The sequence below is a fragment of the Leuresthes tenuis genome, unplaced genomic scaffold (genome assembly GCF_036924035.1).
Source record: "Leuresthes tenuis unplaced genomic scaffold, fLeuTen1.0.hap1 SCAF_4, whole genome shotgun sequence".
Taxonomy (NCBI): Eukaryota; Metazoa; Chordata; class Actinopteri; order Atheriniformes; family Atherinopsidae; genus Leuresthes; species Leuresthes tenuis.
The window spans coordinates 7,100,629-7,127,020 of record NW_027325358.1 but is presented as its reverse complement, the minus strand read 5'-3'; the positions used below and the strand labels follow the sequence as shown (position 1 = coordinate 7,127,020).

General features: G+C 39.7%; 2 protein-coding genes across 2 annotated transcripts; both read right to left on the bottom strand.

Annotated features, from left to right (window-relative positions):
* Positions 1 to 123: 123 nt before the first annotated feature.
* LOC140305192 (basement membrane-specific heparan sulfate proteoglycan core protein-like) lies at positions 124 to 15,579 on the bottom strand. Its single transcript, XM_072383945.1, has 24 exons — positions 15,447 to 15,579; positions 15,325 to 15,351; positions 14,851 to 15,132; positions 14,474 to 14,767; positions 12,256 to 12,528; positions 11,833 to 12,165; positions 9,801 to 9,860; positions 9,605 to 9,715; positions 9,493 to 9,517; positions 9,311 to 9,401; positions 8,533 to 8,547; positions 8,392 to 8,398; positions 7,934 to 7,960; positions 7,728 to 7,851; positions 7,477 to 7,655; positions 6,827 to 7,010; positions 4,970 to 5,076; positions 4,579 to 4,866; positions 4,183 to 4,491; positions 3,991 to 4,092; positions 2,619 to 2,646; positions 510 to 552; positions 331 to 396; positions 124 to 251 (listed from the first exon to the last, which is right to left on the bottom strand). The coding sequence occupies exons 1-24, from the start codon at positions 15,484 to 15,486 to the stop codon at positions 165 to 167; spliced, it is 3,102 nt and encodes a 1,033-aa protein (XP_072240046.1). The 5' UTR covers positions 15,487 to 15,579; the 3' UTR covers positions 124 to 164.
* A 153-nt stretch (positions 15,580 to 15,732) lies between these two features.
* Positions 15,733 to 25,235, bottom strand: tmc8 (transmembrane channel-like 8). Its single transcript, XM_072384331.1, has 16 exons — positions 24,997 to 25,235; positions 22,808 to 23,069; positions 21,286 to 21,434; positions 21,029 to 21,163; positions 20,892 to 20,944; positions 20,666 to 20,805; positions 20,443 to 20,590; positions 19,077 to 19,238; positions 18,824 to 18,978; positions 18,682 to 18,739; positions 18,465 to 18,574; positions 18,100 to 18,286; positions 17,448 to 17,596; positions 17,184 to 17,327; positions 16,988 to 17,066; positions 15,733 to 16,192 (listed from the first exon to the last, which is right to left on the bottom strand). The coding sequence occupies exons 1-16, from the start codon at positions 25,037 to 25,039 to the stop codon at positions 16,052 to 16,054; spliced, it is 2,115 nt and encodes a 704-aa protein (XP_072240432.1). The 5' UTR covers positions 25,040 to 25,235; the 3' UTR covers positions 15,733 to 16,051.
* Positions 25,236 to 26,392: the final 1,157 nt, after the last annotated feature.

Genomic DNA, 26,392 nt, shown 5'->3' with positions numbered 1-26,392 from the left:
GAGAGGAGCTGCGCGTAAAGGGGCGGAGCTGCGCTGCTCAGACTCTCTGCATGTGAGGCTGTTTTTGTGTCCGCCACAGTTTTCCAGAGAATAATTCAACAAACATTCACACAAAGATGACAGCAAAGCCTCACCGAAACAGGTTTATTTAACTACAACAGTGTTTACATTGCTTCTGAAACGGTTTCATCCTCCAGAGTCTTCTTCTCTTGTTCAATTTGGGGCCATTCATCCACAGAGGCCTTAGACACCTGGGTAGGACACAAAGAGAAGAGTTTCACTTTTTGTTTGAGACAAACTGGATGATGTAATAAATTAACGTGCCCTAACCTGATCGAATTCGTCCTCTCCGGCTGCTTTAATTACATCAGGATCCTCACTGTAGCCTGACGAATACTACAACAACAACAAAAAAGATCATTGAAAACCGTTTTTTGTGTGATGATAAAATATGGCAAAATAATACAGTGGTCGCTGTGAGTGCATAAAATACAGGAGTTTTGACTAACCAGCCTCTCCTCAGCAAACCTTTCGTCCATCTCCAGGCTCAACCTGAGAGGAAAATAGCAGTGTTACCAAACTGGTTAAAGAGCCAACTCTGGTCAAGGGTTTGGATGCTTTAATGTGGAAAAAACTTATTTGCTTCTATCTGATACACTTTGTTTGACCACCTTTACCTTAATGTTCCCCTGAACCACTGACCACACTTCACTCCTGAGACTCTACCTCTCTAAGGTGCTCTTTTTATACACCTGCTTATGTTTTATGACCTTTTGCAACCTAATTAGTTGCAACATGTTCCTCCAACTGTTTCTTATTAGTACCACTTACTTTTCTGGCCTTTTGTTGCCTCAGCCCCAACTTTTTTGAGACACGTTGCAAATATAATATAAATGAAATAGTAAAATGTCTCACTTTCAACCTCTAATGTGTTTTTGTGTGTCGTCTTGTGAATGAAATATTAATTTATGTGAATTGCAAATCATTGTATTTGATTTTTGATCAACATTTTACAAAACACCCCAACTTATTTGGAATTACAGTTTGGATATTTCATATTATATCTCATAATATTAATATAATTCACAAGATATAGCCTCTGTGTAGCAATGTTTTTTTAATCAAATTTTGATTGAATATTTATCGTTTTAGTACTCCAGACCTGCATCACAGCCTTGTGTACATGTGATTAAACTCTCATTCCTGTGAAGTCTTCATTTCCTGAGTCTAGACAGATATTTATTTCCATATTTCATTAACTTCATGATGTTTTCAAACAAAAGATGTTCTTTTGACGATTCAACCATAATCCCAGTCTGTTCTGTTTGTTAGAAAATAAGCAGGGAGGCCTGATATTACACGGTGATGCAGACATTTGACAGAAGAAAAAGGCTGTAATACAAGGTGTGTGTAGTTTAGGAGCAGTGCTTTATGTGGGAGAGCTAAGCTTCTTTCAGTGCTGACTTTGAACTTTGTACTTTTGTAGACTCTTTGCAAGGACAGAAAGCAATAAAGCAAACTTAAAGGTAACAACCTCAATATGAGATGCAGCTGTGAACATTCTTGTCACTTGAAAGCAGGAAATTAATGCAAAACAAATCAGTAAAACAGGATTGTTGTTGATTTTAGAATATTTAGCAACTTATCTGAGAATTTTATCCAGAAACTCACAAACTGGAGCAGCTTATAACACGTGTAGCTTTATTGCTACATGAACACTGAACCTCACCACAACTTCCTGTCTCATGCTGCCATCAGCTGTCATCGTGTGTCACGAAAAATATTGTGACAAACTGAACCCGATCCACTGATCGAACCGGCCCAATGTTTATAACGTTCACATTCCCATCTCAATTTTTATGGCTTTCATCTGAAAAAGGCTAAATGCTCTAAAAGAAACAAACAGGTAACAAATAAATAAAAAAAAACATGAACCCCTAAGGGCTAAAAATAATGTTGGCAGTGGGGATTACTTAACTTGTTTTGGATACTTACAAGGAAGAGTCTCAGCAAATCAATATGAATTTGTTCATTCTTGAATGTTCCCTTTCCTGATGGGACTGATCTCTCCCAGGATGACACCCCACACAAATACTGGGGTCTTTGTTAGAACCAGACCTCAAACCAAGTGAACACTCGTTGTAGATTTGAGATTTTGGTCTGACGTGACAGACAGACCTCTATCATCATGATCAAAACACTAAATGAGGGAACATCTTTTAGCAGAGGAGTTCACATTCCTTCAGTATATTGTTTTTGGGCGCTGTTATATGCAGTTTAACATATTACTTTAAACAATGCTGATGAAGCTAACAAGATTTCAGACCCAGATTTTACACCATTTGTTGCTGCTTTGGACTTTGACATGAAAGCACTTGTGTTGATAAAGGAAAACAGGAAGCGAGCCATTGTACTTTGTCACTTAGCACACACCACTGTGTTCTTCGATGGTGCATGAACCCCCAACATGTTATTCTTCCTCAGAAATAGTTAAAACACAAGCTGATTGAGAAACACGTTGCACGATTCTCTTCAAGGGAAAGAAACAACCTCAGAGCCGCTAATGGGGTCAGACTTTTTCTCAAGCTGTACCACAACTGAACAAAGATGTAACTCACACAGGCTTCTCTTCATTTTGCCTCCATCCTGAAAGAAGAACAGACAAAGTTATTTCTCAGCAGCAGCACAATATACAAACCTAATTCCACAAAAGAAAAGTTGAGATGCTGTGTAAAATGTAAATACAAACAGAATGCAATGATTTGCAGATATCATAGCACAGTGTTTTATTTACATTAGAATGTAAAAACATGCCAAATAATGTTTTCTTATTTCATGATGTTTCATGGCAGCAACACATCTCAGTAAATGAGGTGGCAATAAAGTGGTGCTAAAAGAAACACAGAGAGGAACATGATGCAAATAATCATGTTTATAGGCAACAGGGCAGTAACATGACTGGGTATAAAAACAGCATCTTAAAGAGGCAGAGTCTCTCAAAAGTAAAGATGGGCAGAGGTTCAGCAGTCTGCAAAAAAATGGAAATTTGCAAAGACACTGAATATCCCATCATTTACAGTATCAAATATCATCTAAAGGTTCAGAGAATCTGGAGACATTTCTATAAATCTGAGATCACTGGTTGTGAGCACAGTTCACCTTGGTTTAAGCTCATATCATGCAAAGAAGAAGCTGTATGTGAACATGATCCAGAAACACTGCCATCTTCTCTGGACCAAAGCTAATTTGAGATTAATCAAAGTTTGGATGTCCCATCCTCCAGAATAAAGAAGAGAAAGACCATACAGCTTGTTATCAGCACTCAGTTCAAAGGCCAGTATCTCTGATGGTATTGGGGGTGCATTAGTGCCTATGGAACTGGAAACTTGAACATCTGGAAAGGCTTCATCAATGCTGAAAGGTACATACAGGATTTAGAGCAACATATGCTCCCATCCAGATGATGTCTTTTTCAAGGAAGACCTTGCATATTTCAGCAAAACAATGTTGAACTGAAACAACAGAACAGCTTCGTAGCAGAGGAGTCCAGATGCTGGACTGACCTGCCTGCAGTCCAGAACTTTCACCACCTGAAAACATTTAAAATGCAACAAAGAAGACCCAGGACTGCTGAGCAGCTAGAATCCTATCAGAGAAGAATGGGACAGCATCCCTCTTCCAAAAGCCTAACAGCTGGTCTCCTCAGTTCCCAGATGTTTGCAGACTGTTAAAAGAAGAGGGGATGCTACACAGTGGTGAACAGTACCTGTCCCACTGTGTTTCTGCTGTCAAATTCAAGATGAGCTTGTTTTTATCTTAATAGTAAAATGGTTACTCTCAACATTTGATATCATCTCTTTGTTCTAAATATGAACAAATTATTATATGTTAATTATATTCATAAATCATTGCTTTCTGTTTTTATGTACATTTTACACATCAGTTCAACTTTTTTTGAGCCGGGGTTGTGAAAACAGGCTGTAAACTCACTGAACATCACTCCAATCAGGCAACAAAAGGACACAATGAGAATCAGGGCTGTGAAGCATCCGAAGACAACTGCTACCACAAAGTCAGGAAGACGATTCAGCACTAGGAGAAGATAAAGAGAACATGAAACCAGCGATCATCTGTCACGCAGAAGTCTCACTCAAATGGCCAGCAGCAGTTGATCAGCTGTACCTTCTTTATCCAGATATCTCCCATGGCTGCGTATGACACTGGTGTTGTCGAAGCTGTCCGACACCTCACAGTGGTACGTCCCAGCGCTGCTCCTCCCCACGGAAAACAGGAGTATGGATTGCTTTGGCAGCTGCTCCTCAAACACATTGTAGAAACTGCCTCGACCATGCAGAGAGGTTTTGTTGAGGTACCACTGGAATCGGGGATGAGATCCCTTTGCTGCCTTGCAGAAGAGCCTCAGGCCAATGACAGCAAAGTTGGCCGCCATATCATGCTCATAATACATCATGACAGGCCCACCAACTTGGACTGTTGGACACACAGATTGAAAAGAATGTGACAGCAACTTGAAAAATATAATCCATCTCAGTCTGTTATGTTAACAGTTTGACATACCGACTTCTATGGGCAACCACCGACTGTATGTGGTCTTGTCTCCGTTGTTTGCCTGGCACCGGAATGATCCGATGTGCTGGTTCAGGATCAGCGGAACCCTAAATGAAGCCCATCTCTTGTCAGGTGTCACACTGCTGACCAGTTCTGAACTATTGTACAGTGAAATTTTGATAGGCAAAGTTCCTCTTGCCAGCTCACAGGTGACTATGACTAAATAATTGCTTGAGGTAGAACTGCCTGAATCCTCCTTTAGCACGGTGTAGGAGATTTCAGGCTCTGACACCAACTCTGAGGGAACAGGAAGTGGGAGGATGTTGTTCTGCTGAGCTGTATTTCAAAGAAATTGTTAAAAAGAAATCTAACCAGAAATTCAATACAGATTCCACCTAACCTTTGACCCTGATTATGACTTCAGAGCTGTTGGCGGTGAAGACAGATGTTTTGTTGAAGATGTTGGAAGCACTACACATGTAGGAGCCGCTGTCTTCGGAGGTGACTCTGAGGGAGACAGATGACATTCTGATAACTTCTGATTTCTTTCTTGGCAGTTTTAGAGGGATTGTCATTGAGTTGTACAACAACTGATATAATCAAGAAGTGAGGATGGAGGATTTTATATCCTTTTCAGTGTCGTATTATGCAGTTTTTTAAACAGTTACTATGGTTACGCACAGCGTGAGTTGAGCTACATTTAGACTTTGACCTGCCGTTTACCTAGACCACCATTATTGTACTGGTATACATACGCAGGAGCAGAATCATCAGGAGTCGTAACTCTGTGGACCTTATGGGTAAACATTACAGACATTCTGCAGCTTCTAACTCCCTCTGTGGGATTTTGTGGGATGATGCTGCAGTTATACAATCAAGATTTTAATAAAGCACAGCTATAGTCTGGAAATACAAGTTGAAATTTTTTAAAATATGTCACGATCATGCTTGGCTGTGTTGTTCTGCTGTGGTTTCTGAGTCTTAGGATGGGCTGGGCAGGTTTCTTAGGAGCCCAGAGGAGAATCTGGATTGCTACTCCTTCCACACCTTTAAGGAGCTGCAGGATCAAGTATTCTTCGCCAGATTGTCTCACTACTCTAGTGATAATTAGGCCGACTCCTGTGTTGTATTGCAAGTTGAACTCCTAGCTCTGACCTTGACTTCTTGTTTCCTTCAGCACCGTTTCCTTCGTCCACTCTCCAAGCCTTGGATTCTATGCCTGGACTGGCATATATTGTTACCCTCCTCCCTGTTCCACATACCTGCCTACTTGCTCCACCGCCGACTCAGAACCTCTGCACCACAGCCAGCCCCCTCCCCTCCTCTTTGATTCTCTCCTGAATCAAACATACCCATTGTCTGGACAAATTCCTTATTCCGAACCTCAATAATCATCTCCCTCCTCTTTTGGAGTTCCACGTCCATCCGGATCCTCCCTTCGGCTTTCAACACTCACCACTTGTAAATGAACCGTGATCCTGTGTCTGCTGTTGGGTCCGTTTTTGTGACACATAAGTGACAAAACATAGGTTTAATGGGTTTAATTTTCAGTCTTTTTTCTGATGTTTACCTGAAGTGGAAATATATGTGAATGAGAGCGACTTTGACGGGGAGTTCGGCTGCATTTATTTGAACTTACACTTTGTTTTTACAAAAATTGCTTAAAAAGTCTAATTTAAGTCTAAATGACTATATAAATACAGGTGAGATTTCAACCACATGATCTTCAGTTTTCGAGCTTTTGTTTTGTATGATTTTAGTGGGACTTAAATGTTGACATACATTTTAAAAGTCTGGTTTCAGTTGGACTTACAGAATAAATATAATTTTTCTAATTTACATTGTGGAGAAACATGACGAAACCAGTATCAGAGGAATCCAAATCACAAATTTAAATGGGAGATGATCCAAGATGAGCCCCCATTTGTTTCCAGTTTGAATTGGTTTGCTAATAAATTATGAGCCAGTATTTTCTTTGCTTTCCTTCATTTAATGCAGCAAATGAATGCAAAATAAATCATATTTTTGTATTTGTCTATGGATTAAACAAAAGAGATAAAGAATGTTTATTAGTAACTTTTAAAGGTTGGATCAATCTTCTATTCAGTTCATAACTAAAAAGGTAAAAAGTTGATTTCTTAAAATACCGAACATGTCTTTTCATATTTCTAACATAACATGCGTTTTATGCTCTTATTCATCACCAAACAGAAGCACACAAACCTCCAGTTTTATGGACTCTCATATAAAAACTGACCTGTGGATTGTAAGACGGTCATCTGCAAACAAGTGGATAGGAGACGGAGATATGAGCTGACCATCGAGCAGCCACTTAAAGGTCACATGGTTTCCAGCAGAAAGTTGACAGCGTAGCTCCAACCTGTTTCCCTCAAAGAGCTCCCATTGACCCGAAAAGACAATCTTTGCACTATCAACCGGCTCTGCAGGACAAATACAGGTCAAAATTTAGTTTAAAACACAATAATTCTGACTGTCTGAGAAGGTCCTCTGAATTATTTTGTTCTGGAATAACCTATTTAAATAAGACTTTATTCTGTTTGTATTTGTCTGGTCTTGATTTGTTTTTCACCCTTGTGGTTTCTTGTGTTTTTTATTTTCTTTGTCTTTTTAGTACCTACTTTCCTCTGTAATCATTTCTTAGTCATTTGGTTGGTTGAGCTTACTTTAACCCTGCATTCAGTTTGTGTTTTGATCTTGTCGTTACTCCTAGTATCATCAGTTTCCCTGTATGATCCTCAGTTTCACTTCCACATCTGTCTCCAACTCAATCAGCCACTTCCTCATTAGTTCCCCTCATGTTTTTCTTCCCTTAAAGTCCAAAAAAATTGTTTTAAGCTTACACAGAGATGAATATGCTTTGCAGTATGATATTGTGAAGGGACGCACCGATAACCTTTATGAAGTGTGAGTTGCTGATGGTGGAATTTATCTCAGTGTTGTTCTGTACGCTGGCGACACACTCCAGGAAGCCCTCGTGCACACGTCTGATTACTTTGGGAATAATTGCAACCTCCTCTCCTTTCAGAAGGGTGTATTCACCCAACATGTCTTCACGGTCCCCCTTCCTATAAAAGGCATGTAATCATGGAATTTTTTTTAAAACAATATTATTCTGTGTTTAAATTCAATTTACTCACTTGAATAACTTTAGCAGGATAGATTGATTCTTTGGGTTTGGAATTTCACACTGAAAATCAATAGCTTTTTTATCCAAAGCCTCCGAGCGGCCGGAGAGATGCGGACGTTCCAGAAATAACTGACCTGTCAAAGAAATAAAATAATCTAGAACAACCAGCCACTCTTTTAACCAACTGACAAAACGTGAGCAATAAAACAGACTTACTGCTCTCCTTGGTGCAGTAGCACAATCCTGCAGGAATTAACAAGATTTTAAACACTTTATATTGAGAGTTTTCTTTATTTGGAGAAGTTTGTGTTGGTTTGCTTACCCAGAATGACCACAAAGAGGGAGGAAAACATGTCGACGAAAAGCAGAAGTCTTTAATACAGTAAAAGGCTTCAATTTTGACATTGGACGGTCACACACTCTTAGAGACATGTGTAAGTAACTGATAGTGATGCAGTGCAACACCTCCCTGATGTTCCCTCCCTTTCTGTGACGTCACATCAGTTGGCTCCTGCCATAACTGTCATGATGCTATTTGGCACAATTATTAAACCGAAACAAGTAAAGATGAAGCTGTAATCAAGCATTACTTTTTAAAAATAGTTAATAAATTAAAGATTTTATTTGCAAAAAAACATGACCAAATACAGAAGATGTTTCATACAATTTCTTACTCTTTATCTTGGGATGTATTAAGAGGGTTTTACAACCTATTTGGAGACTTTATGACAAGTTAAAAAAGCATGTTTTATTTATTTATCTATTTTTTAAATCAAACAATATCAAAAGATGTGCAGGATCCTGTCGTATCATACTGTGATCTCCGTGGTCTGCAACAGAAACAGAGAGAAGGTTGTCATGTCTTTTTTTTGTTTATGTCTGATTCATTCATCACATCTTAAAGAGCAGATTCTGCAGGAGAGACTTCATACACACTTAGAAAACCCCAGACTTTTGCTACTTGTGCTGAGCCATTGTTATTTTCTTCAGGGATTTTCATAAATATCTGATTGATTAAAAGCCTAAAATCAACTTCTATCTGTTATCTTTTACTGTGCATCATTTCACAGCTTTATTTAAAAAACTAAATGGTCGACAAGAATAAAACCTGTTGTGGTATGGAGAGGACATCCTGGGCTTTCCAGCGAGGTTACTGACCTGTTGCCAGTTTGCCTCAGTAGTTGCAACATGCTCCTCCAGCTGTTTCTTTTCAGTACACCTTACTTTTCAAGCCCCAGTACCAACATTTTAAGATGTGTTGCTGCCATCAAATTGAGCTGATATTTTCCATAAAACAGTAAAATGTCTCACTTTCAGCATTTGGTGTTTTCTGTGTTCTATTGTGAATAAATTACTGGTTAATAAGATTTGCCAATCATTATACTCTGCTTTTATTTACATTTTACAGTGTCCCAACTTGAAATTGAAGTTGTTTTTGTCGAGATAAATCAGATATTTCAGTCTGGGCATCGTACTGTTTCTTTTTCTTTGTATGGAAACTCTCTGCAAGGCAGCATGAGCGAATAGTAGGTCATACTTAATTGATTCAAACCACATTATGTACATAACTCTTCTTTAAGTTGGCTCGTTTACCTGATTCTGTTCGTCATAATCTACCGAGAAAGCGTCAGTAAACATGCCCACTGACTGAGACTCCGGTTCAGAGAGATGTGATGCAGGAGAGCTGAGAGGGGGAAGTAAAAACACTGTTGAGCAGACTGATTTGAGTTATTGAGAAACAATAAACTGACTTATCTTCCCTTGGTTATACTTACTTTTCAGGAGGAATGTTGGTGAGAGCTGTGAGCAAAGTGACAGGCAGATGTTATTATATGCAACGACACATCTCCAGTCAATACAATTCTTTACACGTGCATGTTCACACACCTTGTTTGTGGCCAAACATCTTGAACACACACGCTGAGCTGACCGCCAGCATCACGAGGAAGAAGCAGCAGAACATTATGGCGATAACCTCTAAGGGTGCAATGATAGACTCTGTGAAAGACATGGGAGAAAAACAGTTTCACAGTACCATCGAGGCAGCGTATAAGTTTATAAAAAGTGCATTTATCGTTTTTACTTGGGGGTATTTCAGTGCAGGATGTTGCTTCGTGTTGCTGCATGGAGTTAAGGATCCTATCTGATTGAAGGTAAAAGAGTGCAGACCCCTCACACAGAGAACATGTGAAAATAGAAGCATGAAAATACAACTGTTTGACATTTAGACAAGAGGATCAACACAACTCTCATGTCCACTGAGTACAAATTGATCAAATTCATCCAGTTGTACCTTTAAATCTCACCCATTATAGTGTAGAATTAAAACTACAATCTGTGTTTTTACATGACTATTTCTTCACTTGGAGCTGTAGCTTCTTTGGAGAAAATCAAGATTTTTAAGATCCACAATAGTAATCTTAAAACCAACACAGTGCTGCTTATGTTATTGTGGGATTGTAGAAAGGGAACTACATTGTATTTAAACCTTCAACTTAATAATCACGACATGCAGGTGCACAAAAGCATCACGCTGGTCAGGAGGTGTGCAGAGAACAAGTTGACTTTTACTAACAAAACAAACGTAGCCTTTTAACAAAGGAAAAATGGGGTGTCGCTCTTCCCAAAGCATACAATAACCATACCCAAAAACTGAACAAATCCCAACATATATATATTCTCTGATAGGCAGAGTATATATATTTGAACTCTCCAGTTCAAATGAGCCTATCAGAGTAGATCTGTGGATACGAGCACGGACATCATTAACAATGAAATCATACATTTCTTAAGTTGTTTCTGCCAACAAATGCAAATTAAGTCCTACAAAATAAAGAAAGAACATATAGTACATTCAAAACTAATCAACAACATGTTCAACATAAATAATCCAACTTAATTAACTGAAAATATTTCCACCCATTTTGTCCACCAATCACAACAATCCCCACCTCTTTCTGGTCTCCATAAAGGGAGACCTATAGAGGCGAGCTCCCTCTTAGAGCCCATGCCCAGATGCACACAGGAGTGGAGAGAACAGGTGACAAACCACATTGTTTAACAGTTACGAGCTGACATGACATACAGTGAGGGAGTTAACACTTCCTCACACACTCTTAGATCATCGATCAATTTTCCAACTGCAAACAAGTTTGGTTTTTACTGTGTTTTTGTGAAAGGCTTCATGTATTTCTAAAACCTCCCAGAATGATCCTAAACGTACAGAAAAAGCCAGCAACACTGATATTGATGTGCATTAGAAACAAATCCAGAGATTATTTTCACTGGTTGAGGCTAGACTGGATCTGCCAGAGGGATGCTCTGAACCTCTGAATTGTGACTGTATCACTGATTGAAAGCACAAAATGGCATCAGCAGACTTCTGAAGCCTCTTAAAAGAAATACGATTTGTAAAGATTTAGAAAGTTCTTTGGCGCTTGAGCTCTAAATGACAGCTTTCCAGTGATTACTTCATCTTTTCAACAGTCTACACGTCTACATGAACAAATTTACTTAAAGGTAAAGTAGCAATTTTACACATTTAAAGGCTGGAACCACAACATTTTGATAATCTTACAAGCTTTTCAGCTCCTCTTCTATCCATTATTTAGTTTATAATGCAAAAAGCTGACATTTGAAAATAAGCGCTATTATGTTTTTAAAGTCCTTATACTTACTTAAGCTGTCAGACAAACATAGCTAAGTTATAGTAATACTTTAAGCTGAAAGGTAATGTAAATCATGACTGACGTTTTTCTGAGGGCTTAATATCTAATATTTCCCTATCTGCCAGGTTGCTGCACAGGTTTGGTCAGATACGGCTAACAATGTGAAAAGCAATCCCAGCAGAGCAGCCCTTCTGTTTCCTAAATCAAAAACATTTGAAGTTTGAGCCAAAACCTTATTTCAAGACTCAGGAAAATGATAATTTACTCTCTGATACTTAGTCTAAGTGCATCAGCTGTTATACTTTGTGCTGTAGCTTTGTGTTATCCACGCAGTCATGAGAGTGATATTGATCTTCTTTTGTAGGAACCTAATCAAGCTCATTCCTAAAGTCTGAATCTATTCCTGTAAGACCACTGTTACTCTGCGCCTCCTGCTAATCGTTTCACCTGTGACTTGGACCAGCACAGATGCACTCTCCATCCATGGCCCAGAGTCGTCGTAGCTGTCTCTGGCCCTGCAGCGGTAATACCCAGAATCCTCTGGACTGGGCTTAGTGAGGATGAGGGTTTGTCTTTGGTCGGCAAGGGCTAACTGAGACGGGATGAGTTGAATCTGAGAATCCAAATGTGACCGAGAAGGAAGGGCAGAGTTGTTCAAAAGCCAGGAGATTAAAGGGAAGGTTCCTCTGCTGATTTGACAACGCAGCCTGGCAGCAGACAGTTTGGATTCAGCCGTGTACAGATAGTTCACTTCCACTTTTACATCCCCTCCGACTGGGACTGGACAGGCAGGGGGGAGGAGAACAGTCAGTGAAGAGCAGAATTAAAGCCCGTGGATCACTGAAAGAGAAAACATCGAGCACGTCTTACCTACTTCCAGAGTCACAGGCTCACTATTCAGCTCCTGCATCTCAGTTTTCACTTTACATCGAGCCTCACCCATGTCCAGTCCGGGTTCCATGGGGACTTGGAAGGAGGCAGTGAGGGACTCAGTAGCTGGGACAGAGCCAACCTCCTCGTCATCAAGTGAAAGGGAGAAATTCGCCGGAGGGCTCCCTGTTGATGACCAGCAGGTTACATTGCCACGGTAACTATCTCCGTCTTTAACAATGTTGAAGGAGAGCTTCGGTTTTGAAAGAAAAACTGTCCAGAGAAGATGAGAAAAGAGATATATTATTTGTTAAGAGAAACTTAAATCTAGCTGACATTTCATTGAGACTTGTGATATTTTATCTTTGTCTGTGTTTCATGATTTTTGTCTGTTCCCTTATTTCCAATTAAGTGAACTCTAAATGCAGCATATGATATTTTTTACTACAGTCTAAGTACTCTTGTGAAGGTAATCTCCTGTTTTAACAGCAGCCACAAAGCCAGATTCATTTAGACCTATAGTTGGTGAGGCATCTGGCTGTGTTGACTGCAGACATTAACCCAAATTAATCAACTGTGAAAGCAGAATGAAAAATAAAGTGTGGAATGCTTGTTTTCATTGTCCGTAGAACAAGTTAAAAATCCATTAAAAGAATAAAGCGTCACAGCTTCAGATCCTGTTGCAGCATGTTTCAAATTGAAGGTGCATATATTATGAGAATACCTGTTTGTCGAGCTCTGTATGTAGCGGGAGCGACGGCTATGACTGCTCTGTTTGTGTGACATGTAGGAAGATAAATATGCAGGCAGCAGACCAACAAGCAATGAACAGCAGCACGTAACATATCACACCATGCCATGCCAGAGGGTACGGAGCAGCCAAGTGCTGCTAATCAAAAACACCTGAATATCTGATCATCAGCAGACGTGAGCACCTCTATAAAAGCAAAAGTTTGCTGGTCTTAGTTCAGTCTCTGTTCTGTGTTTTTGGTTGAGTTCCTGTTAGAGTTCTGATATTTTTTCTTTGTGTTTCTGCTTTAATCTTCAGTCGTCTGTCTTAGATTTGATTGTAATTGTGTTTTTGTTGTTCTGATTAGTTTCTAGTTGCTTTCAGTTTAGTTTCTCTCTATGTCTCTACATGTCCTCAGCTGTTATTGGTCTTGTTCCCAGGTCTCCGTGCACATCATTTCCCTGTTAATCACTCATCTGCTGTCTCTCTACTCATCAACGTCCCGGTATAAATAACGCTCTTGTTTTTTCATTATTTGCCAGTTTATTGTTGCTACTCTCTGTGGTTTTTCTGTTTGGTTACTTCCTTTTACTCAGATTTTAATTTTGTTTGATGAAGGCTTTCTTATTAATCATTTGTCCACCACTAGTCAGTCTGTCCACATTTGGGTCCACCTTGTCTTCTACCATAGATTCCAACATGATCCTACAGGAGCAATTGTTGCTGTTCATCAGTCTGGGAAGGAGCATTCAAGACAGCTGTCAATCTTCCCAGGAATGGACGTCCCAGCAAGTTCACCCCAAGGTCAAAAAACCAAGAGCTACATCTCAGACTCTCCAGGCCTCAGTTAGCATGTTAAAGGTTAAAGTTCATGACAGTACCATTAGAAAAAGACTGAACAAGCATGGCTTGTTTGTAAGGGTTGCAGGAGAAAGCCTCTTATCTATAAAAAGAACATGGCAGCACAGTTTAGGTTTGCCAAGCTGCATCTGAACAAACCACAAGACTTCTGGAACAGACTGATGTCATACAGAAAAAGATTACTTCAAGTTATTACAGCTAAAGGTGGTTCCAGAAGCTACTCAATCATGGGACGTACTTAGATTACTGCACCCTGTCTCTGTGTTGTGGCTTAGCTTTTCTTAATTAAATAATTGTTGTCGTTGTTCATCTGAGGATACATTCACCTAATGATCTTTTGAAAAAAATGCCCTGTTCCACAAGAAACTTGTAAAAAGAACTAATCAAAAGTAAAAATTTGAATGACAGGACCTGATGAGATGGTGATAGATTAGGTTTATAGAAGCATGACAATTTGCTTCTAAAATCATGTCATCAATTTTTGCTTGTTTGTGGCATTTCAGTCGAATCTAAAAAGTCACCAGGATTCATACTCTGCGAGTGCTCCCACAAAGTTGCATGATGATCAAATAGCTGTTATGTTACAATCTTTCTAAGACAGAAATTTGAATTTTTGCTGATATTTACCTTTGACTACCACCTGGATCTCTGTGCTGGTGGAAAACCTCCTGATATTCTGCACCGCGGACCAAGCTATGCAATAATAATTTCCAGCACACTCTGGAGTCACCCTCTCTATCACAAGCTTGTTTCCAGAGACATAGAGGGTAGAGGTTGAAGATTTTAACTCCTTCCTGTTGAAAAACCACGTGTAGGAAAGGTGGGAGCCCCTGTCGACGTCACAGCTCAGGGTGATGCGTGACCCCTCGTATGCGACTGGAGGGAAGGGCTCAGAGGTTACTCTGGTGTTTGATGCTGGAGCTAAAAGTACAGAAATGACACATTTATGAGCATGACAGGAACTTTGGTAATGTTCAGTAAAACACACAGAAGGAGATACTCACTGACTACACTCAGTTGGATGCTGTTGCTGACTCCTGTGCTTCCTCCAGCTGCCGACTTACACTGGTATGACCCGGCTGATGCTGCGGTGACCTTTGTGGAGAATATTGCAGTCTGGTCCCCTTCGTGATCAACATGTGTGCCAATCAGAGAACTACCGTTTCTCATCAGCTCATAGGTGACCGGTGGAGAAGAGCTGGGTGCAAAACATCTGAAAGCCACCCTCGTGTTCAGGTAGGCCATGTCAGGACCAGTCAGCAGTGGTTGAAAAGAGCTTGATTTACCTGAAAAATTAAATAAAACAGAGTCCTTGGAGCCCGATAACATGTGATGTAACCATCAATTTTAATCAGTGTTTTTCAACTTGAGAACACCCCAAACTATACTGTTCCGCTTCAGCTCTAATAATCTGAGAAAAGACCTTTAAACATAAAGAACTTAAGCCAAATATTTGCAAACTGAGCCATCACACTTACTTATCTTGATGAGCAAACATGCCAGAGCTGAAAAAAACAACAACAATATGAGTTGGAATAATGTTTTCCCAGGAAATAATCAATTTAAGTTGATATCTTTCATACAGTTTAACATAACTTACCCAAAACTGGCAACAAATTAAGAGTGTGACAAGTCCTCATAACAATGACACGTATCGTTTGCCTGTTATTTGTTTTTAGGTTACATGTCCCTGTGTGTGCATGTGTGTGAGTGAGTTAAAGTGAAGGGCTGTTACACTTATGTTGCAAGTAGATAACACATGACGCTGCATGTTTGCTTTGGAGTCTTTATGATGTCACATGCAAGTAAAGCTTAAAAACATGCATAAACCACAAAAGATTTTGATGTGAATCAGGAAAAAAAACCAAAATATTCAGAATCACTTCAGTATGGCAAATTGACATTTATGAATGATATTAGTTTTATTGGTTGTATGAATATATTAAGCATATAAAAAGTTTATTTACAAATTGTATTAGTAAAGCTGTACAAACTCACAGGGACAAAATACTTAGCAGTCACCTAAAAAGCAACAAAATACATCATATGATGGTCACATTAATACTGGTCACAGCTGTTTTTCTTATCTTTGTAATTCATATATCTGTAAAAGTAGAGATCATCAGCCTGACTTCTTAGTTTTTGATGACCATGACCAGACTTTTAACGTTAAGCTGAAGTCTGCAGACAGACATAGAAATCAGTTTAGCTATAAGGAGGAGCGTCTTTTCGAGGACTGAGGGGGGCGTCCTCTTTGATCGCTGCAGAATGGACTCTGCTTGTGTTCTTTCGATTTCTCAGCATGGTGGCGTGCTGCTTCACCAGGAAACGCTTATCTGAGCTGCTCTGTAGGGGAAATCATACAAATTTACAGGCATAATGTGAACACACAGAGAACAGAAACACAGTAGATGCTGATATACACAAACTAGGAGGTTTCTCTCACAGGAGCCAAGTAAAATGGGTGTAACTCGCATGTTTTCTTATCGTCTTGCAGTGAGTGATTTGTGGGAATGTGTGGTGGTATTTGAAAGTTTCTGAACCAAACATTTTTCTGAATGAATATGACCTAAAACATCATCTGACTTTTTACACGAGACCTAAAAGTACCAAAAGAGAACCAAATCAAACAAACAAGAGAAACATATTGTAGATAATAGCTTGTTTATTAAGAAAAATCATCCTATGTTACATATTAACAAGTGGCTGTGCACAAGTTGGCTGGGTGTGAATTGGTGAATTCAAGCTGCCTGACTCTTGAGGTGGTTTTATAATCTTTTCCAACCTGAGGTCTCAGTAACTTCCCTTTCTTCAACATGTAACACACGTCTGTAATCATGAACGTGAAGATCAGACTTTGATAGATCCCTAACCTTCATATAAAACAGGGCATCCTCTTACACCTAAATGAAATCACCTGATTTCACCTGATTTCACCTGATTTCACCTTTAAATGACCTGCTAATCCAGCGAGTAATAAGATTTTACCACTCACGGATATCTAATATTGGATCGTTTTTGTCATTAATGTCATTGTTTAGGACTGGTCATATTATCAGTGCACCTCTGATGGATTTTGGGCTCATATTTGTACAGAAATATAGAAACATTCAAACACAGTGTTTGATTAAAGGTACGTACCATAATCAGCATGTTCTTTAGTCTCTCAATGGCCTTCTGATTGGCACGCTGCCGTGACACATATGAAGTCAAGATGATGCTGAGGAAAGAGTGTGCCTCATGTTACATTTGATAAACGGCTAAGTTTAAAAAAAAAAAAAGTAAATTAAAATACTGCACAAGTATTTTTAAATCTGCAGTTACTCTGCATACTTACATCTCAGCTAGTAAGAGTGGCAGGGCAAAGGCCTCAGAGGCCAGGTAGTGGAGAGTGGTCTGGACTGTGCTGGGAAGACTTTCCACACAAACTCCTGTCACATTAAACACAGTTGCTCCGTTTCCAAATGGACCACAGGAGGACCTGCAGCAGAGAGAAGACACGCAAATCTGTTCTTCTCGTGCTAAAAAGTTAAATAAAATGAATAAATTGTAGCTGGACTGTTGCGCAGAGACTAAAAAAGAGTTCTAGAAAGGTCAGTACATGTTTTTGTCTTCTTGCTGGTAGAGGTTGTAGCCCAGTGTGGCTGCAGCCATCAGGAGACCCAGCAGCAGCATGAAGTGGAATAAAACTGAGGAGCTGGATGCTCGAAACATCCGCTGCTCCGCCACACAGCAGCGCAGGACGCTGAACTGAAGACACACAGTGAGACAGAGAGAGAGACACAGCTACTTCGTTAGTGCTTGTTAGACACAAACTAAGGAGTGTGTGTGCGTCACTACCCAAACTAAAACAGGTCAACGTAAATGGACATGGAAATTCATTGTGGGAAAGGGAGCAGCTGCACAGTCTTTCTGTGGTATTTTGACCAAAGCATGTCACACATATCTAATCAAGGCCTCAGGTAACCGTGCCAACTTGTGAAAAAAAGGCATAATAAGCCATCTTTAATTGAGTTCCGTTTTCATGTATCACCCCTTTCCCTCCACTAGAGGTCCTCAGTTTTCCAGTCGGCTCACCCATCTACCACGCCATCTTACTTATCCACTTGTTCAGCTAAGCTTTTGAGCTATATTTCTTGCCTGTGACATCGTGTTTAGTTGGATCCTCTTCTTTGCTTTCCTGACACAAAGCATGGCATTCATTCTTTTATAATAAGCTCAATAAGCGAAAGTAGCTTCATGTTTCGGACAACCTTTTTAATGTAGAATGTGGCCAGCAGCGTGACGGTTCCTATCAGAGGCAGCAGAGGGCAGTTGTAGACTCCAACCCAAGACACAGTCTGACCATACACTAGGTCTAGCACATTGAAAGGGATCAGGAAGTGTTGTTTCCCCGACAACCGAGCCAGTAAAGATGTAGGGAACTTCTCTTGCAAAAGCCTGCCAAACAGAGGGAAGAGAGGAAGGTTATTGATTAAAATCACATTAACAGAAACTGAGTCTATACTGATCTCTGTTATGAACTCAGGAGAGACACCAAGCACTTATTATGTTTCTGTTCAAACTACAACGTTCATGACTAAGAAAGAAAGAGACTGTTGATCTCAAACAAACCCACTTCCTGGGGTAGTTAAAGAGAAAGGCATTGCAGAATGTGGCGAGGAAGTTGAAAATGCACATCTTGTACATCTCTCTGCCAAAGTGGTTTTCCCGGCATGTAGAAGACAGCTACAGACAGAAACGTGAATGAGAAAACTGGCTCAAAGATGACACTTAACAAGGGTAGTGCTTCTGTGTTTGAGCTCAGTTTGCTCAAAGTTTCACTCTCAACTCACAATTCTGAAGATGAAATACAAGTAGATCCCAAGAGAAGCCAGCTTCAAGAAGATGCTCCTGAAGATAAAGAAAACTTTGTTAACCTTTGCAAGTGTATTTGTCACTGTGCACAACAGGTGTTTATCTACTTTTGCATCATACCTCACAAGAGTGGCATTCACTTGAACAGTGAAGGAGTAATCTTCGAAAGATGAAATTTTACGGAATATGTGAGGGAGAACTAGGTTGACAAAGCTGATGGTGATGGGAGGGAGATATTGAAGGACCAGACTGACCAACCAGTGGTAATCAGTACTCTAAGAAAAACAGGCACACATGAAAAGTTATTTAACCAATCTGAAATTTAAGTACATCTTGTAACAAAGCAATATCTGTAGGATCAAATCCTTACCACTGTGAGAGATTTTTTTGTTGAAAAGTAGATGAGGTAAAAGGCTCCACTCAGCAGAGACAAAACAAACAAGTTGAGGATGAACCTGAGCAGGTAGAGACGCACCTTCTGTCCAAGTGTCCTTTGAGCTTTCCGCAAGGCGAAGCTCTGCTCCTCTAAAAAGAGCTGAGAAAGAGAAACAGATGGCTTTTTCATTTTTTCACTGCACCAGTGTTAAAATTGCTCAGTTTTCACACCCCAAAGACTCCAGAACAGCATCAGAAGAACCATGTTATAAGATTATAGATTGTACATGACATTCCTTAAGCCATATATTTCAATTCAATACAGGACAATGTGCCAGAGAGTAGCTCTTAGAGGATGCTAAAACTATACAAACTGCCGTCTATTGCACACTTGCTTCCAAAAAATGGTATGGGGGTTCATTAGTGCCTGTGGAACTGGCAACCTGCACATCTGGAGAGACACCATCAGTGCAAAAAGGTTTATAAAGGTTTTAGAGCAACTTACGCTCCCATCTACATGCCTTTTTTCAGGGGAGGCCTTGCATATTTCAGCAAGATAATACTAAAACTGCTGGGTTGACCTTTCAACAATTGAAAACATTTAGAGCATCATGAAACACAAAAGACAACAAAAAGACCAAAGACTGTTGAGCTGCTAGAATCCTATATCAGACAAGGATGGGAAAACATCCTTTCCCCAAAAGTCCAACAGCTGGACCCTTCTGTTCCCAGATGTTTAAAGAAGAGGGGATGCTACACCATGGTAAACATGACCAACATATCCCAACTCTTTAGTTGTGAATACTTTATGTGTATTTTTCAAATCATTGTATTCTGTTCTTATTTACATTTGACACATTGTTGTTCAAACTACTTGCATATCTGTCACACACACTAATGTAAAAGTGTTTTTAACTGTTGAGCTGGCAACAAACTGGAAGGCTTCTCCTCACTTCAGACGGAGGACATAGCTTAAATGTATCCAGAAAGAACTCTGGCCCAGGGAAGGTGGAGGGTTTTTATGTAACTTTATTCATTTATGTATTTATTCATTCGTTCAGTTTTCACCTGGTAGAGTTTTAACTTAACATTTCTGGATGCAGTGATGCATTTTGTACACTGACAATAACACATTCAAACAATATCATGTGGCATAGACAACGACATCGGCCAAATCACCTTACTGATCTGTTGCCAACTACCCTAATTAGATGTGTGATGTTGGGTAACTGTTGCCCTGCACAGAAACACGTCTCTAATATTTTGTCCATAATTTCTGAAACTTTGCCAGCATTGGGCCTGCAGCCATAACAAATAAATGAACATGTGTGTTTGATGATCAGGTAACGTGTGTGTCCTTGCACCTTGAGGTCATTTCTGACGAAACTCTTCTTGAGGTTGGCAGCTGCAGGGTCCTGGATGGTGAAGTCCCAGCCACAGAAGATCTTAAAGCTTACATTAGCGCTGTAACGCTTTCCGACCATCCAGGTGTGCTTGTAGCCGACGGTTGTTCTGTAAGAGGTGTCCAAATGTAATTGAAAAAATTGTCTGGAAACTTTTTTTGCTGCGTTGCTATTGATCACTAACCTGCGGACCACCATTACAATACTGAAGAAGAGGATGGAGAGGATTCCAGCAATGTACAACAGAGGTGTATTAAGACAGGACAAACTGAGTGAACCACGAGTGTAAAAGCCAAAGAAAACAGGGGAACGATCTAGAAAACCCTGTGCAAAAGAGAAGATAAATTAGGATTATAAGAAACATGTATGGAAAACAAATAGTACACATGCAGAAGTATAAAAACACTTACCGATCCCAGGACGAAATCTAAAACTGAGTCATTTCCTTCGAATCTCAACGTTTCTGTGAAATTACAGAGAAGGATTATCTTTAGTCAAATTGTAATGGTGTTTGATCCACTGCTGTTTGTCATTACAGCTGACTCACCACTGCCGTTGCCTCTGCCATAAAATCCTGTGGGCCCCAGAATGAATCCACCAATGAAAACACAGTGCAGCAGGTTCAAGTAAATCAGGTATCTGAGGAAGACAAAATAGGACTTCACGCCCACTCCAAACCTGCCTGGAACAGATCGCTGAAGGTTAGAAGCTCAAGTAAAAGTGCAAGGCAATATTGTTTTGTTCCTACAACTATGCAAATAAACAAGTATATGTACAGCAAATGTACTTCTGGTCTGGTCTTACCTTCGATTTTGTGGAGTGTATGCTGCCATGGCAACAGACCGGACAACGCCTCACCCACATGAGTACGCACCCTCTTCCTGTTGATGCTCTGACTCCGGCTCCAAGACTCCCAAAAACCAATATTGTTGATTTGCATCTTCCTCCTCTCCCTGGGAAGCAGCATTCATATGATATTAAATTAATGCAATTTCTTATCTAAACATGTCAAAGCAGCACCTTAACCACTAAAATACCTTTGATAAAACACCATGCAATCAAAAACAAAACGTAAATTCAAGCTAGAAAACATTCAACTGACTGTGTGGATTTTACAAGTCAATGTAAATGAGAAGCACAGGTAAGACTGTATATGAAGAAAATCTTTAAATCTAAAAGCTAGGAATCAATCAAAAGGTCATAGGTTCATCAACTGGATTAGATAGGACCTCAGAAACTGAGGATTTCTTCGATTACAAAAATAATGCCAAGAGATTTAGAGAATCTGGAGAAATCCTTGTCTTTAGGGACACGGCTGAAATCCAGACCTGTGGCAATGGGCTCAGAGACTACTTCTGAAACCACTGCCAGAAAATAACTTGTTGCTGTATCCACGTATGAATCTTCAACCTTTGAGTTTTCCATGATAAAAAAAGAGAACATATTCAGAAAAATCACCACCTTCTCTGAGCCTGAGAAAAACTCCACATGGACTGAAACAAAAAGGGAAATTTTCCTGTTGTCAGATTGATTAAAATGAGATCTTCTTAAAGGAAGTTAAGAACAAACATTATTATACACGACGTGGCTAATTCAGACATCATTAATGCTGAATGATGTCTTTTAGAGTAACCTTTGGTGCCATATAGACAGCGATCAAGCTGTACACCCCTGTTTGTAATCAGTATTTCAGTTGAGACCCCCTCCCCCACGTTTCAGTTCTTCTTATGTAAAAGTCTTGGAGTCGTTAATTTTGCGTTCCAGTCATTCTATTCTGTCTATCAAATAGCCTATCGCTCGTTTTGTTTTGGTATCTTTTTAAGTGCTTGCCTAATTCCTGCTAGTGTTGTTAAACAGAACTCATTGAGACTTTTGGGGCTTTTTTGGATTTTTTTTGGCCTGTTTGCCTGCTCTTTATGTGATACGTTTTCTCCACTGACTGGAGTTACATGAATAACCTCTGCTTTAATCACTGCCTTTTTTACTTCTATTCTGAGCTTGTCCAGATCTCTGAATCTGAGTTGTTTTCTGATCTCAAACCATCAGAATGATGAAATCCTGGAGATCCCACTGTGCTGCATCATCGGTGTTTGGTAACTGAGGACACCGATAAGAGCCCAGCTGTTCAGTAAACCTTTTTTTTAAAAGGTTAAATTATATTTAGAGTTGAAGTGAGAATCTTTTTATTCTTTTTATTTAGTATTTTACACAGAGGGTCAACTTTTTTGGAAACCTATATTGTGTTTTATAAAATACTGTGTATAACAGCATGAACTTTTTGAGCTTTTAAAGTCAAATTAAGCTTTAATTTGATAAAGTTTCCCACCTGGCTTGTCTCTTCCCTTGTATGCACATTGGCAAATTTCTGAGTGGCTGCAAAGATGCCTTGTCTCTGGGTCCTCTGGAGAGGTGGCCATGGCTGATGCCCTCTGCCGGTCCCAAGCCATCCCGGTAGGCCTGGCTGGCTTCAAAGGGACCATTTCTGCTCTGCTCAGGCCGGGAAGCCTGAATACTGGGTAGCAGGTCAAATATCTCTGTCTGATAGTACTCACAGGAGTCTGAAGACAGGGTGGACCGAGTGCTTTCATCTGTGTTGAACACAACAAATAAGCATGAATGGTTTCACCACTTTTTGTAGATACAAGGCTTCAGTAAAGGCTATTTCATTATCTAACCTCTAACCTCAAGATAAATTCAATAAGGACTTAACTTTTTAACCTTTTTTTTTCAGATGTTCTGGAAAAAAGCCCCATAAGCATAAGCACCACATCTTTAGTCATTTCAGTTCTGTTAGTCTGATTATCTGGTTTATTTTATATGTAATACACAATGGTCCCAGACATGTGAACTTACAGTTATGTTAAAAAGAGAGATTTTACATATCGGGACATATTGGTTCCTCACCAGGTCTTATTATAAAGCAAACACAACTGCAGATGACGAACATATGACATACATGGTGTCATTATTTAACGAAGCCAAAATGCAGAAACAGTTTGTTAAAAGTATTCCCTTATTGCTTCCATACAAATGAAAAGTGTAAGCATCAGCCAGGTGCTGCTAATGACATTGCAGCATTGATTAACTGGTAATCAGCAAATCTAAGCACCTCAATAAAGGCTCAAGTTTTGTCAGTTTGCTGGTCTGCAGCATTCAGGTGTGTGTTAACACAATGCCAAGGAGGAAAGACATCATCAATTATCTTAGAGAAGCAACTATTGCTGCCCATCAATCTGGGAATGGTTATAAGGCCATTTCCAAACTATTTGGAGTCAGTCATTCTACAGAGAGAAAGATTATTCACAAGTGGAAAACATTCAGGGCAGCTGTCAATCTTCTCAGGAGTGGATGTCCCAGAAAGTTCACCCTAATGTCAGAATCCAAGAGCTACATCTCAGACTCTCCAGGCCTCAGTCAGCATGTTAAATGTTATGTTCATGACAGTACAATTAGAAAAAGACTGAACAAGGATGGCTTGTTTGGAAGGGCTGCAGGAGAAAGCCTCTTCTCTCTAAAAAGAACATGGCAGCACAGCTTAGGTTTGCAAAGCTGCATCTGAACAAAGCTCAAGACTTTTGGAACAATGTCCTTTGGACAGACCAGAGCAAAGTGGAGATGTTTGGTCCTAATGCACAGCAGCACGTTTGGAGGAAACCAAACACAGCATATCAGCACAAACACCTCATACCAGCTGTCAAGCACGGTGGTGGAGGGCTGATGATCTGGGCTGGTTCTGTAGCCACAGGATCTGGGCACCTTGCAGTCATTGAGTCCACCATGAACTCCTCTGGATACCAAAGTATTCTAGAGTCAAATGTGAGGCCATCTGTCTGACAGATAAAGCCTGGCTGAAACTGGATCATCAACAGGACAATGATCCCAAACACAGCAGCAAATTTACGACAGAATGTGTGAAAAAGAAAATAATCAAGGTGTTGCCTAATAAAATCTCTCAAACCTAAAAATTCCTCCACCATGATGTGAGAGACTGATAACATCATACAGATAACACCTAATTTAAGTTATAGCTGCTAATGGTGGTTCTACAAACTGTTGAATCATTGGATGTGTTTAGTTTTTTGGATACTGCCTCTGCATTTTGGCTTAATTGGTGTTGTTTTAAGACCTGATAAGGACCAGATGATCTTTTGCTATGTCCTGATATGTAAAACTTTGACATTATGTCTCTTTACTTTTTATTTTCCTCTTGCTTCTGTATGCAAAGAAATGTCTTGATCATTCAAGTGTATTATTTTACGAAGCCTCAAGTGTCCCAAACTTTCACGTTTACATGAAGACGGGGATGTGACTTCTGTAAGATACAGACCAGCTAAACAGAGGAAGTAATAACAACATCTCTTTTCATCTTCACTGCAAATGTTTACCAGATATGATGTGCAGTAAGCACGTAGTCCAGCTTGTCCAAAACACACTCACAGAAACTACAAGTACTGACTGTTGTGTCTCTCTGAGACACACATGGAACGAACGAACATTTACTTTGTTTCCCGTTACCTGATAAGAGTCTCATGAAGTTCACAGTTTTCTGGTCCTCCATGTTCTTCCTTTTCAAGTAAAAGAAAAAAAATCTTTCTTTATAGACAACAAATGTCTCTACTCAAGCTAAAATTTCAAGTTCTGAAGTTACTTCCGTAATCTGCACCAAAATTTCCTGCTTTAAACCTTACAGCGGGCGTCACATCATAACAAAGACCTCTGAATGGCTGATCTGGTCCCTCAAACACTGTTCTTACACCACATCTTAAAGGAGGTGGAGGAGCTGTTAAACTGCCCACACTAAACATATCACAGGAAATCACATGACAGGATGCAGAGACAGACGTTGGTTGCGCTTGTGGCAACATAACAAAAATTGCTCACCTACACACCCTGGACTGACAAACATCAAGGGAGAACGTTTTGAAGGAATTAATTAGATGATGCTGGTTAAGTGTGGGGCAAGCTTTTATCTGGGTACCCTACCAGCATTACATCTTGCATATTGAATTTTTAATGCCAGTACATTTTCCGCTGTTTATATACACTCTAATGTCTGTAAAATCTATCAAAGTGTAAAGCTAAATGAATATTTAGATTCAAACTGAATCTTCAGAATCAGTCTAAGATATTTTAGGTCACAGCTGATAGTTTCCTTCCATCTGTCAGGTTGTTTAGCAATTGGAAAAATTAGTCATGATTCTTCAACAATCCACATAAACAACCCATGTGACTGGACATTACTGTGTCTCCTCTGGGAAGTGTTTCAACACTTGCAAACTAACATTTTCAACTGAATGCATGAGATGATGTAGCAACACAGCTCTTTACACCCACTCCCTATGCCACAAAAACATTTGTGGCTTGCAGTCAATACATTTCACAAGGAAACATGAGCATTGACATCATTTCTCATGCACTGTTTCTTTATGATTGGTTTCAATTCTACTGAAAAATGTACTTGGTTTTACACAGAGAAATGAGGCCACACAGAGCCTCTAAGATTTGGGAAAATGAGTGATTTCAAGAGAACAGCATTCTTCAATACCAGCTTTTGTTCAAAGTCAGTCCATGCAAGCACTAACTGAGCGGTGGCAGAGGAAGTATTCAAGTTTATACTATTAGTAGCAGCACAGGTTGAAATTTAGGACACAAATAGAAAACATGCTGGGTTAAAATCTTATTTCTATTATGTGTAACTAGAGTACTCATTATGCATCAACGTGATCTCTGGCAGTGTAATATTTGATCATTGGAAGGTTATATCTGATCACCATAACAGTTTTAATTTGTAAAAGCTCTTTCGATTTTGAAAAACTGTCAATATAAGAAAGAAACGGTGTGTGCCTTGAATGCAAGCCTTAAACAGCACATGTTCTCAAACACACTCACCCTAAAATGTGTCGAAATGAGG